Source organism: Antedon bifida, chromosome 11 (genome assembly GCF_963402885.1).
Source record: "Antedon bifida chromosome 11, ecAntBifi1.1, whole genome shotgun sequence".
Lineage (NCBI taxonomy): Eukaryota > Metazoa > Echinodermata > Crinoidea > Comatulida > Antedonidae > Antedon > Antedon bifida.
Genome location: NC_136236.1, coordinates 13,755,484 through 13,769,453, shown reverse-complemented (window position 1 = coordinate 13,769,453; position 13,970 = coordinate 13,755,484). Strand labels below are relative to the sequence as shown.

At 32.3% G+C, this 13,970-nt stretch overlaps 2 protein-coding genes and 1 long non-coding RNA gene across 5 annotated transcripts in view; all 3 read right to left on the bottom strand.

Annotated features, from left to right (window-relative positions):
- Positions 1-13,970, bottom strand: part of LOC144856010 (uncharacterized) — a 207,956-nt gene that overhangs the window by 131,846 nt on the left and 62,140 nt on the right. The gene's annotated exons all lie outside the window — the stretch shown is intronic.
- Positions 1-13,970, bottom strand: part of LOC144856000 (uncharacterized) — a 91,798-nt gene that overhangs the window by 52,610 nt on the left and 25,218 nt on the right. The window lies entirely within an intron of this gene.
- Positions 169-13,649, bottom strand: LOC144855990 (uncharacterized). Of its 3 annotated transcripts, none has more exons than XM_078713965.1 (5): positions 13,540-13,649; positions 13,120-13,250; positions 6,253-6,424; positions 3,116-3,384; positions 169-1,286 (listed from the first exon to the last, which is right to left on the bottom strand). In XM_078713965.1, the coding sequence occupies exons 2-5, from the start codon at positions 13,238-13,240 to the stop codon at positions 1,021-1,023; spliced, it is 828 nt and encodes a 275-aa protein (XP_078570091.1). In that variant the 5' UTR covers positions 13,241-13,250; positions 13,540-13,649; the 3' UTR covers positions 169-1,020. The 3 variants fall into 3 exon arrangements, with proteins under 3 accessions (XP_078570091.1, XP_078570092.1, XP_078570093.1); XM_078713966.1 differs by having other exon boundaries at positions 170-1,286; positions 13,126-13,250; XM_078713967.1 differs by lacking the exons at positions 13,120-13,250; positions 13,540-13,649 and adding an exon at positions 10,259-10,501 and having other exon boundaries at positions 173-1,286.

The following is a 13,970-nucleotide window of genomic DNA, read 5'->3' as shown; positions in this document are numbered from 1 at the left end:
GATTGGAAGGTAACAGGTGAATTCTAGAAACAGAACCACTTTTTTTTTTCTGATCATCTTATTTCATCAAACCTATTTTTAGACAAATGCATTCCACGTTATTAACAAAAATCATAGACACAAAATTGTTACAATTTTTGCAAATTATTTTATTAAATAATTGTTTTGCTTTACACCATAGATAGGTCTGAATTTAAAAATGATGTATTATTAATGCAGTATATTATCAATATACCTAGTCGCAGAGAACACCGTTCGTTTCTAACTACTAACTACGCCCTGTTAAACATTTACCCCAAAAAAATATAACCCATCCATAACAATATTTGTATTTACCAACTTGTAAATGAAATTGAGTCCGGTTTAAGGGGATGCTTAACTCAACGACTAACATGTTGATAATAATTCAGACACAAACTATGCAAAGCTTTTAAATTATAAGCATTATTAAAAGCCTGTACATAAATAAGCCAAGCACTTTTATACGCATATCAACATCAACAATTTACATTTAATATATCAACGGATGTCCACATTTTAAGTAATAAACGAGAGAAGCATAAACTCTGATTTATTGATTACGTGAACAACGTGCACATCAATTGTAATGTTGCACATTTGTCATGTTACAGTACACACGACAGTGAGAACTGAACTCAAATGAGATCATCCAAGCATGACTAGCAGTGGACATATTGTGGCACCCTCAAATAATTTTGTATGCAACATCTGTACCACAATGGTGTTTGTAAATTAGGATATCACGGAACACATAGTACAGTACTATAATTGTTGTATCATTGACTTATGAGGACTGCTTTGCTCAAATAACCCATCTTGATTTTAAATCCCCACCCCCCACCAACCCCCATAACTAACATCAAATATAATAACATAAAAGTTCATATTTATACATATTATATACAATTTATATATTTATTATCTGTTTGCACATCTTCATAAAATATTCAAGTCTAAAATATGTTTTAAAGTTGAATCTATTTCCAGTTTATTTTATTGCTATGAAGAAACAAGTGGTGGTTGTTGGTGCCCGCCGACGTGCTTTGGCGACGGTGGCGGTGAAGGTTTCGTTGACTTATCTACCGTTTCTTTAATTTGATTCCATTTATCTCCTAAAGCTTTTGCAAAATGATCGTCTACTGAGCCGGTGATCGATAGATTCTTGGCGATATCTGGAGATGTTGAGGGCGACGTCGATATTGCATTGTTGTAATCTTTTCCTAAACTTCTGCGAAAGTGTTCTTCAATTGATGGATCACAACCACCTGGGAGAAAAAAAAAGTAGTTTGGTGACTTCACTTGTAACAAACTAATATAATGTTGCTGAAAATAGAAACTTTCCTAAAAGGTCCCAAATACCAGACTTTCCAGGAAACCAGGTATACTGTACTGTATTAGGCCAGCAAGGGTGTCCAGTATTTGGGAGAGTTGACTCTTCTTTGGCCAAACTGACAAATTGTGCATAATGTAATTTCTTGTTCTTCCACAATTTTTTGCAATAATTGTATCAAGGCATTGGATTTGGATAGTTTTCCAGTTGGCACATCCAGAATTTTTAAAGAGAGCCTTAAAATTGAAATTTTGGAAATTTAGAGGCAGTCTAGCCAAATGAATCTTGTCGTTTTTACTTGAGGCAAATGATAACTGACCTGTGTTAATCATCGTTTACAAATGCCTCGGATTCTTCAAACTCTCTGAAATATTTTGTACATATTTTAAGCCGCATCAAGCTGTGCTTGGCTTCTCATTTCAATATCAAATATGTATAATATTGGCTAATTCATTCATGATGTTACTAACTGTTTATTGTTTGTTTAACTTAGGCGAAAAGTTATCGAGATTCAATTTCTTACTTTTCTTTAGTGATACCATCATTTTTTAATAATTACTTCAACAGTTACTGATTAATCTAGGAAATATTTGTATTTTTTATGAAATTTCAGGTAGAAAAAAAATTGCTTAGTTTTTAAATTTATATTACTGATTTATTATATTAGTAACATAGTTAAACTAGACTGCAATAATATGTATGAACAAAATGTTAACAATAACATAGAATATTAACTTGTCTGTCAAAAATACTACTGATACAGTAGCAAAAGTAGTAGATAATGTTAATTTAGTTTATAGGGCCAGCATGCATCCCTAGCATAAATTTAAAATATGCAATAAAATGTAGAAATATTTTAGAATTTCTGTTTCAAACAGCTAGAAGGTTGAAATGCTATGGGGCATAATTTGATGCCATAAAATATGACATTGAAAATATGTATTTATTGCAACCACCAGCACCAAGCTGCTTGCTAGGGAGCTCAACAGCAGATTTGATGGATTAACTCAAGTAACAGAGCAACACTTATAGCTTTGTGTGGGGTATGTTACCATGGCAACTTATATTCCAGCTGGCCTTAAGGGTGAAATAATGGCAGGCAATCAAAGAAAGGTCACACAATATGGATTACAGGTCAGAATCCAAAACTACTATACTATCAATTTAATGGTGAAAATACAACTAAAAACGAGATCTAACGGCAGGTAGTTCTACAAACAAATTTAATCACGATTTGTTAATATGCCCGTTAAAAATAAACCAAACCAGTCAAAAATGTGTTTATGTTTCAAATTACAATCTTGGTATTTTTAAATCGCAGACTTGGCAGAATTTCAAATGTTGATTTTTATGTTCTTCATATCTCGCAATTTTTACATGAACACTTTTGCAAATTCATTTCCTTCAGAATGTTTAATTAAATTACTGGAGTGATCGTTAATGTCATTTTCATTTTAGGGTGGCCCAATCAGATCCTAATTAGCCATTTAAAAAAATATGATATGATTGAAACATTTTCAGGAAATTATAGGAAACAAATTGAGAAACTTTTTTTCGTGCTTATTTATTCTTTAATAATGTGTAGGCATATTCATATTTTATAGACAACTTTTGTATTGTTTATAATTATTGCTAGTGAATTTTAATTTTACCTAAAAATGTTAAGACTCCATAGTTCTAAATGTACAACAATGTTAATGTTATGACATATTTAACAAATTCAGTTTTATTCAGTTTTAATTTATTCATAGCAATTTCAAGTACCTGCTGAAGTTGTTTCTCTTCTCAAACTACTACTATTCAACGTCGCTCCATTTTTCCTCAAGAATGTTCTACTAATTTCTTCTCTGTGTTGGGGTGGCGCTACAGCAATCACTGACGGCCTTAACTGTTTCGGTTGATCTGAGGGAGGATGATACATAGGGGGCGGTGTCCATGTTCGTAACATTGGTGTGATGAGAGCTGTTGCCGACACTTCGGGTACTGATATGTCACTAGGAACAGGTAAATCTAACTTCATTGTTGATATAACCCTGTGGACAGACAGACAATACAATTAAGACATTTTTACTGATACATTTTAGATTTAAAAGAATGATGCATGCAAAATTAACTTTCTGATATCAAACATTAATTCATTAGAAATATTGTTTATATTAAAGAATTTAAAATGTTTCCCATCATACTACAAAATAGTAGAGTAAACTTCACGGTCTGCTTTGAATTAATATCTAATTTTAATCTCTGTTAAATAATTCTGCTAACATTAACAACACTTGATATCTCTGAATGCCTAATTTAATTTCAATCAACAATGTTGTGAAATGGGACCTCTGCTGACCTCCAGGGTATAGGTCTTGATCTTGACCAGTTCGGTCAGCTGGGGTCACTGAAAGATGAGCAAGCCTGTTTGATCATAACTTTGACAAGTTTTGTATCTAGGCTTAATTATGTTCCTCCCATGAGGGGTACTGAGGTGAGGAACGTGGCACATAGCTTAATCAGACCTGCCAACAGAAATTAGCAAGTTGTTCCCTGTTTTCAATTTTGTTCGATGGGTTTTTGTCCAAGAAAGGATAACCGATATTACACACTGTTTCCAAAATTGTACAGCGCAATAGTCAATACTACTAAATGTATTATTGGTAAACCGTCCAAAGTTTAACTAAAGTCTCGTAGCTAGCTGAAGATGACAACCATATTTTTTCTTTATCAAAACATCAAAGATATTCATTCATTTTAACAAAATAAAATGTTATTGAAAATGACTACAGAATTCTTTTTTTTTTATAAAGAGCTCCCTGTTTCAAGTTCATGAATTAAATTGACGACAAATTTAATCATTTTAATCATCGGTCAAAAATGGTCAGTAAAGATTATTTACATTTCTGAACTCTAACTGCATACTCCCTCTTTAACACCAGATGGAGTAGGTTTCTTTTATTCACTCATAAACTATGGTTTATTTATACTATTTTTAAATACTGTGTATTGATAGATCCAATTGCCTACTGCAGTTAGGGCAATAACACCAACCGAGCAAAAATGTTAAACTGGTCAGGTATTTTTTGGTTGTTTGCTGTGTGATTCCAGACTGAGCCTTGCGGCTAAATAACACTAATTGCATTGTAGTATTCATCAAGGTCATTTACAAATACATCTCATAGCCACACTGACCACACATTTTATGAAAGTGATGTAATTTTAGATTTTAATGACAAATATTTTTAGGACAGCCAGGTCAGTTTTACTTTGCTTTGGCACTTCTTCTTCAAGTTACTGTACAATCTTACAATTTTAACCATCTTTGTTAATACCTTCCACCATTATTTATGATAATTTTCAAGTAGGAAATTCAATTTACAGTAAAATGCAAAATTTTACTGAGATAACTTTATTACCAGAAGTATCTACTAAATAATTTAAAGTATTAGTTCTGGTAGGATTAACTAATTTTTGTCAGAAAACCGCAAATATTACAAAAGTATTTGAAGACAATGCTGTTGATTGTTGACTGAAACTGAATTTGACAGGAAATAGGAATGTGGTGTCTATTTTTTATTCTTGTAAAATCTCCTGCTATTTTAGATTTATTGTTCGTTGATTGTCATCGAGGGAAAACAAATCTATTGAGTCATTCTATTATTAATTCAAACTTAGAGTGTTGTTTGTTTGAAGTTTCTTTGGTTTTTAGAGTGTAAACAAACACCTAGTTTATAGTTAATCTACTTTTGACCAATTTATGCTTTCTGATCAAAAGTAATTCCAATTATAAAATCAATTTCTGGAAAAATCTAAAATGCTTTTTACGACACTTTTATTAGCTATGGGAAACTGTAATACTGTAGGTAACTTTTTAATTCATTAGGTACTATGCATTGTTTCCGTCTGCTTTCTTGCTCCTTGCAGTTTTGGAAGATTTTAGGTCCAGACAACGACATGTATGTACATCGTACAGTAAGTTGTCGCGAATCAAAACTCCCTTTTTTAATTTAATTTAACCATACAGTACAGTACTGTAGGAAAGAAGGAAACTTTTTGCAAAGAAATAACATGAGTGTAAAAAAACTCCAAATGCTAAAAACAAAGTAGCACATTTGGGTGATGGTATGAGTACAATGGAGCATTGATCTGTACACGCCACCGTCCACTTATGGGATTACATGACTCACTTGAGATCAAACTAGCAGAGGTCAAATGTCACCGTGCTTGCGGTTTACATGTCTGGCAATGTTTTTTTGCTTAGGGGGATACTGACTGCTCATCCCGAACATTATACATCTAAAATTATTTCATTTTGGTGAACTAGTTTTTGTTGGATTAATAAATACATTTGTAAATGAATAATGTATACACTTCAGTACATAAATCTAATTGGCTTAATGTAAAGAATGTAATATTATTTTCAGTGCCTCCATTAAATGATCGGCAACTAAATTCTTGGTATAGTCACTAATGCCAAGTACTGTGTAGCTATATTTAATGACAGTTCAACCTGACATATGTCCTTCTTCATCTAGATAAAAAAAAGCAATTTAGCGTTGATTAGTAATTCATCTCCTGACTTGAATTTTGCAGATTCTTGAGATTCTATGGCATCTTTAAACCATCTGAACGCAGCTATCTATAGTGAATGCAACGATAAAATCAAACCACTCTAATTGTTTAAGTTTAATTCTATGTGGTAATTCAGACTAATTGGGTTAACTATCTTGTCATGTGTACATCATCATTCCATATTTTAAGTTTTTACTTAATAAATTGGTTGTAGTCTTCCAACTCAATATTACCCTGGGAAGACGTGAGCGGGGGCCACCCAGCATAATTAGTTATCCACACTTTGGCAGATAACTCCTTTTATTTTTATTTGTTTTGAATTTGTAAAAGTGTTTTATTCTTACGTTTGTGTTCCCATGCATCTTGTATTTCCTGGGGAGCCTCTATAATGACTATCATCAAACTTGAGGGCTTGTGTTAATTCCCTTCGTTCCGTGCTTCGTCTGTGTCTATTTAGCCTCGTAGGTAGTTCTTTTGGTGAATCTGACCTTAGGTCATGTCTAATGGTTGGATCTCCTGTAAACATAGTAAAAAGGTAAAAGTAAGTCCAAGAGAAAAATATATATAACTTATAGAAAGTTTTATTCTCTCATGTATGTAAATTAATGAAATGTTGTAGTGAGTAATACAGTAATAAGTCCTTTCTATGGTCCTAGTTACTAGTCAAGTTGAAAGGTGAAAAAGTTTGTTCCTGAATATCACATCCTCAGGTCTTAGCAATAGCTGTTTTCAAAACACAGATCTCGTAAATCTTTGTGTCGTTGAACCGGCACATGAGAGAATGCAGAAAAAGATTTTGTAACAAAACTGACTGTGTGTTTGTCTTCATGCATCTAATTGCGGTTTTTCTAGGATTGCACCCAACGCCAAATATTTCCAGTAACAACTAAAACTGTTTTTAAAGCTAAATTGTTATAATATGGTGTTATTGAACACGCTGATAATACAAGAAAAAAACTTGTTTGTTTTTAAGGAAACAAAAGATGTGATTGAATTTTGTTTATTTTGAAAGTAAATCAGAATAGTAAATTGGATGTTCTAGCACCCGACCACCCAAAATATACGCAATTTAAAAAAAACTTGTTTTCATTGGATTTATCAAGTTAACTATGCGAAACAAAACTACACCAAACACAAAATAACAAAATGTCAGCTCTGAAAAATATTTCCATTTTCTTTTTTAAACCATTTTTTTTTGTAGTTTTTTTTTAAATTAACATTTGAACACCTGTTATTTTGACAAACAATTTCCAAGAAATTCTACTAAAAATGATGAATAACAAAATTATTAAAAACATTTTTTAGTATATCACTGATGGATGGGCACCATGTGTGTTTCTATGAATATGCCTCCTGTAAATTGTATTTCTTGTTCTATTTGTACGTAATGTAAATTAAAAAATGATATAAATTTATGGATAATAATGTACAGTATTGATGTTGGCTTGTCATCTATTTGAAGTTTCTTTTTCTCTAACTACAATCCATGAATTGTCTTCTTTCTCGCTGTAACTACAGTTAATTACATTGCTCTTACTTGTAAACAATTTAATACCATAAATATGTACATTTATAAAAACACACAGATGTATTTACTCGTTTGCTTGTAAGTTATTTAATCAAATTTGTGTTTACTTCTCACTTAGATATGACAAATATGTCAGCACTGAGGATTCCCTGCTTAGTCTTAGAAACATTAACCTCATCAATTACCGAAGAATCAGTTGTACGTACGACGGTTATGTTCGTGATCGTCTTACGTCGCGGTCTTACACCGCGCAGTGATAATATACAACGACGAGTCACCTAGATATCTTAGATTAGTATCCAGCTAGGTCTAGGATTGGTCGGTATGAAGTAGTATTCTTCAGTGTAGTCTTCAGGCCACTTTCCCACGCTTTCTGATGTTCAAGGTATGTGGGTTATTTGAGGTATGGCTGGATGGGACAAATTCAATTTGCTCTAGTGCTGTCGTAGTCGTTAATATTAAGGAGAACCATGGATGAAAGTTCTTGAATTTGTTGACAGAATTTATGGGGCTTTTATGTTTCAAGATCAAAAGTGAATCATAAAGAACATGATAGAGAGGGTCGTCACCCCAATGAACTATGGGATATGTTTATGTTTCACATAAACAATGTAGGCTTATATGTTGTCAAATGCTGATAAACAAGAGAGTGCAAAACTACAAGAACGAATTAAAAAAACAAAATTAAATCAGAAAATGAAAACTATTGCAACAAATAATTGTATGAAACAAAAGAATAATTATAATTTGGTCAATACGGTGGTAATATATTGTAGTATTGAAATAAAAAACATAATTTTTACAATTTGTACATACAACGTTGACAGTCATTCTACAGTACAGTAATAACCTCTAAAATCAATCAGATTGTTAATAAACAATCAAATTTATCACTTTTTTTGGCAGAAAAACTCCTTTATAACAAACACCTGTTAGAAACTTCCTGTTTGACTGGTTTCCTCAAAAACTCAAATTACAAGTTTACAAAAGTTTATTTCCATACATATAATAAATCTCTTTTTATTACAGTTTAGAGGATGAAATTTTTCTGAGAGGCTATGGAGAAGCTGACTTTCTTTCTTGTATAGAAAATGGAAATTACTCTACACTATGATCTTCTCAATATAGTTAACACTTGTTTCCAAAGCAAGTCTACTTTGGGAAGAAAAAACTTCGATGTCCCTAATTACCTTATTTTTTAATTAAAAGAATTGTGACCTTACTGTACATCTCAATTCTGGTATATACTGCTGTCTGTCTGCTTATCAGACCTCTCAAAAACTGATTTAGTACAGTAACACAAGAGTATACGTTTTCAAAGTTCATGCATTTTGTAGTAGTTATAACTTTATTTTTAATTTTTATAAATTAATTGTACTCGATGTATATTTTAAGTTCTTAAGCAGATTTTTCACTAGACGAATTTGTTTCCACATATCGAAACCGTCAGCTTATACGCATGCGTAGAGAGGGATTCGGAAGATGGAAGCATGAATATGCATGCGTATGAGCTGGCGCTTTCGATTCGCGCGAACAAATTCTCCTCTAGTGGAAAACAGGCTTTAAGTAGGACGATACATAACCTTCTTAAAATTGCCAACTGATGTTCATTAACAACATTGATTAGTCTTTGATGGATGACAGTTGATGAGGACACCCATAGGGGACATTATGAAAGGGTAAGTTGCAATTTGATATTAAACTTAATATTATTATCATCAATCAATAATGGTAAGATGTCATGAGGAATGTATTTCATTTATTTATTCAGACTGGACATAAATTGCTTAGCAATCAATTCACTCTTTGTATGAGAGTATGGTCTTAAACATTGATTATTTATACACATCCTATCACCTTTCACCTACATTTCATATCATCTCTCACCTACATTTTCATATCACTTCTCGCCCACATTTTCATATCATCTCTTCTCCTGCCCACATTTTCATATCACTTCTCGCCCACATTTTCATATCATCTCTTCTCTTGCTCACATTTTCATATCACTTCTCGCCCACATTTTCACATCATCTCTTCTCCTGCCCACATTTTCATATCACTTCTCGCCCACATTTTCATATCATCTCTTCTTTTGCCCACATTTTCATATCACTTCTCACCCACATTTTCATATTATCTCTTCTCTTGCCCACATTTTCATATCACTTCTCGCCCACATTTTCATATCATCTCTTCTCTTGCCCACATTTTCATTATATCACCTCTACAATTTTCCTATTAGATACCTACTGGGTCTTTCTAATGTGCCTCATATATATTTCTTTCATCATGCACTTTACATCAACGCAATATCATAGTCTTCCATTTTTTTTATTTAACTAGATTAAGTAACTACAGGGCCGTGATGTGCCTCTGCCTAGGCTCTGGCATTTCTATTCAAGGTCACTTGATTGGTACTACAGCAGACCGGATACACCGCAAATATTCTCCAATTTGAAATGTGAAAGGGGTACAAATATGCCTTTTTAGAAATACTTTGATCTATTTGGTGAAGTTACACAATATATATAATAACATTTTTTATTTTATATTGCAGTAGGATATGATACATTATGTGTCACACAAAACATACAAAAACTAGTAATCAAGCCCGTTTGACCGAACCCCCCTTTTGCCTGAAGTGCACTTTTTAACTAGAGACCAGCAATGGAAGTAATGTTATTGTCAGGCCTAACTAGCCTAGCCCATGACTCAATTTTTGCCAAAATATTTAAATGTTTAGTTTCATCCATCTCCATTTTGTACATAAATGAAACATTGATAAATCCAGTCAGAGAGAAAATGCTGGGAACACCTACCTGTAAAATAGGCCATATGCAAAGCCACAGGGTTGAATGCACTAGGCACCCTCTGGTATGCCAACGTTTCCATCCTTGATACATCCACCAGCCTCATTTAATAACAAAATTCTCCAAAATTATACAAAAAAATCACTAAAACTACAGCACACACAACTAGACAGTGACTAGGGATTCAAAAGTATAACCCAAGCCAGGCAACTACTGTACTCCACTCAAGTTTGTTATCAACTCCTACGACAGGCTCAGCCAATCAGCAACTGGGGAGTCTGACAAGGACACTATAATATGTGGTGTTGTCACTCATGCAAATTTAGCCAATCAGATCACAGACTTTCATCACGAAAGTTTTTCTAGATGTTGATTGGTTTAGATTTATTGTTTGCCAATTATATTTTGACACAATTTTATTTTGCCATCTCAACATTTATAATATAGTAATGAGTTGGGCAAAAGTTAAATTATGATGACCTCTAATTATACAGCTCTCTGAAACTAGACTATCCCTAATTAATTAGCATTTAAAAAAAATGTAAATGTAAAAATACTACATTCTACGGAACTTAGAAGCAAAATTATGTTTCTTATTATGAAACTTTTCTTTCATTAAAAATGAGAAATACCGTGGGTTAAATTGTAAACTATTATTAACATGTGTTTACGAATTAATGACATTTTTTACATAATTCATTTTTACACAATAGGTATAAATTAGTTATGTACAGTAGGCTACTCAGCAAATACTAATACTATAAAAGGGGGGAGTAATGCTAAATTAAAATAACTGTATTTTATTGTTGACATCAAAACTTCAGTTTCTTCAATGCCGACAAAAGGGGGCGCTATATATGTTTTTACCAATATCATAATATTTTAGCCATAATAATAGAATTCTCCAACAGCGAAGTATAGGAAAATACATAATAAATAAATCAATGTGATTTCATAACATTTTTGGAGGAGGTACAGTAATAATGCATCTTTTTATTATGATTGCATGACAAGTATTGGTTTGTTTCCATCACGATATCAAAATGTTATTTCAGCTTATTTGTTATTAAGTTTAATAAATCAGGCATACCTTATTGTATCATTCCATGATAACGTTATTGTTGTTGTATGACAATTTAGATTAAAAAGGGTAACAGATAAATTATTAGTATGATTAAAAAGGGTAACACAACAGATAAATTATTAATATTATGTACTAGTACAGTACTAAGTAAGTGGTAGTATTTTAAGTAGTATAGTAATGTTTTATAGAAAAATAGTAAATTTGTGTGTGAAATCCCAAACACATTAAAAAAATTATAATGTTGATTCTGGCATATTTTTTCATTTAATAAGAATCAATTAGGAAAAGCCGGCTTTTGTCCCAGGTACTGAAAATTAACTTAAATGTCTTCGGAAGTAATTACTGTAGCAGGTCCGGAACATCCGGAAGCTTCCTTTTGGAATTTTAAAATGAAAATCTAGACAAGAATTTGAAGTATTTGGTTACAAACTGACTAGCAACCTGGATCACTCCCATGGGAGATAATTATGTGGCTAGAAAGATTGCATCCCGAATTCAAACAATTTAAATAATTCTCTGCTTGGTTTTTTAGTAGAGATTCTGGATGTGAACAAAAATCTAAAATTACAGATATTTATATCTAAACATTTTTTTCAGGCATGCTACATATCTCCAGGTAAGGGGTTACAATATTACAAATAGCTACTTTTGACAAATTACTAAAAACACCACCAATATTTCTCTCTTTCCTTTTTTCCTACACATCAATGTAGCTTCCCACCTCATCTCCTCTATCCTCCTGTTGGTACTACGTTTATAATTTTATTTTTATACAATTCTGCCTAAATGACATTTTTTCCATATATTAATCTTGTAAGTATGACTGTAAAACAAATAATGAGGTTACAAATTAACCGAGAAATTTGAAACATCTGAATCACATCAGAATGAAGAAGGAATAATTTGAGGTATTTTTATGATTTCATTTTACGAGACAGATGAGGCTGACATAAAAATATCCAGGTAAGATGGTTATTACCTGGTACACACTAACATTATGTCCAGGTAGAAGTGTAGCAACGCTAAAAAAATTTTTTATCACTTAAATTAATTGCGGCTACCTCCTTAATTAATCAATCAAAGTTTTTATCATTTTAAATAAAAATGTTTTCAATCATCTTCACCTACAAGTCACCTTAACATGTTGTGTCTTGGAACATTTAATTTAAAACAATGTAATGCATGACACTTGGTGAAATTTACTATAGAGGTTGATTTTAGACATGGCACATTACAGGTGTTGTTGAGTACAGTACTGTAGGCAAAATTAAGTTTAATAGTTATATTAAAGTTATATTTAAACAACATAAAGGTTGATTGAAAATGATTTTTTAATGCTATAGTTTCATTTCACAGTGCAGATAATTAAACATGAATCATGAATAAACAAAAACACAACCAATTTAACCTTTTTTAAGCTAATTTGCATAAGCTTTCTCACCCAATGGTAACTGTAGTTTTAGTTTACTATGATTGATTGGTTTGAATCCTGCTTGTCAAGAACAACAATGTAAATTAAACCAATGAGCATTCAGCACCACATGCTAACATGCTAATTAGCTCATTTGCATAAACACAATAGAACCAATGGCAGGGTAAAATCATTTGCCATTTGGCTTTGCTTTGGAGTAGATGTTCTTCTTGGTTTACACTCAAGGCAAAATTGTTACACTTCCTCAATAGTTTTATTTGGAAAATATGTACATAGAAGGAAAACTCTGGCAAAATGAAAGGTATGTGAATCTTTTTATTGGAAGCATGCAGTTATGTACAGTTACACCACAACTCTTACCGGTCCTAGGTACGTCTCCATGTTTGCCTTCATCTTCCACATCTTTTTTTGCAATTTTGGTTTCATTGTCAACCATCGATGCTGCAAATGACAGAACATCTAGTGATGTTTCCATATCTAACCACCTTCAATGAAAGAGAAATACGAAAAAACGTCCATTTTTGTAACCACGGTATATTTAATTGTGTTGATAAACAAAAAGCTAGGCCCTAGGCTGGATCAGACCTGCGAACAATACGTCAACGGGTAACAATACACACGAAATACACGTCACTCATTCACCTACCAAGTCCCCTAAAACCACCTTTGTCGCACATACACTGACTAACATACTCATCGTAATTATCTATACAATTCAAGATTTCTTTTGTTTAGCGCTAGCTAATTTAAGAAATTAAACAAATGTGTATTTACCTTACACTTTTCTGTTATGATATTAAAATTGGTTGAAGAAATATCCGGAAATTTAGATGGAATATTGCGAATAAATTGCGTTGTGTTCCTTTATCAATCAAACAAGTTGGTCGGAAAATATGTTTGGAATGAAGGTATGCGCGATTCCAATTTTAAAAGGGGTGATCATAATATTTAATTATTGTAAATAAATATATTACTTAAAAGCTTAATAAATATTCAAGAATTGATTAGTCCTGTTATAAGACGTCAAATATTATCCTTTTTCAATCATGTTTACTTGTTCTGTTGAATGATAACAATTTTTCCTTAACCAATAACACCCTTTTTGTAATGGTAGCTTCCAGTTTGTCAATAAAGCTTATTTTCAAGAGATTGAGTAAAGGTGAAGGGTCATTGTATTAAATCACCTATTGGTGCTGCACAATAAT

Bases quoted from the DNA above. Each gene is read 5' to 3' on its own strand.
- LOC144855990 (XM_078713965.1), bottom strand. From the start codon at position 13,240: ATGGAAACATCACTAGATGTTCTGTCATTTGCAGCATCGATGGTTGAC. The intron at 3,385-6,252 runs GTAAGAATAAAA...GTCTGTCCACAG, and splicing joins AGATGCATGGGAACACAAAC to GGTTATATCAACAATGAAGT. The intron at 1,287-3,115 runs GTACTTGAAATT...TTTTTCTCCCAG, and splicing joins AAGAGAAACAACTTCAGCAG to GTGGTTGTGATCCATCAATT.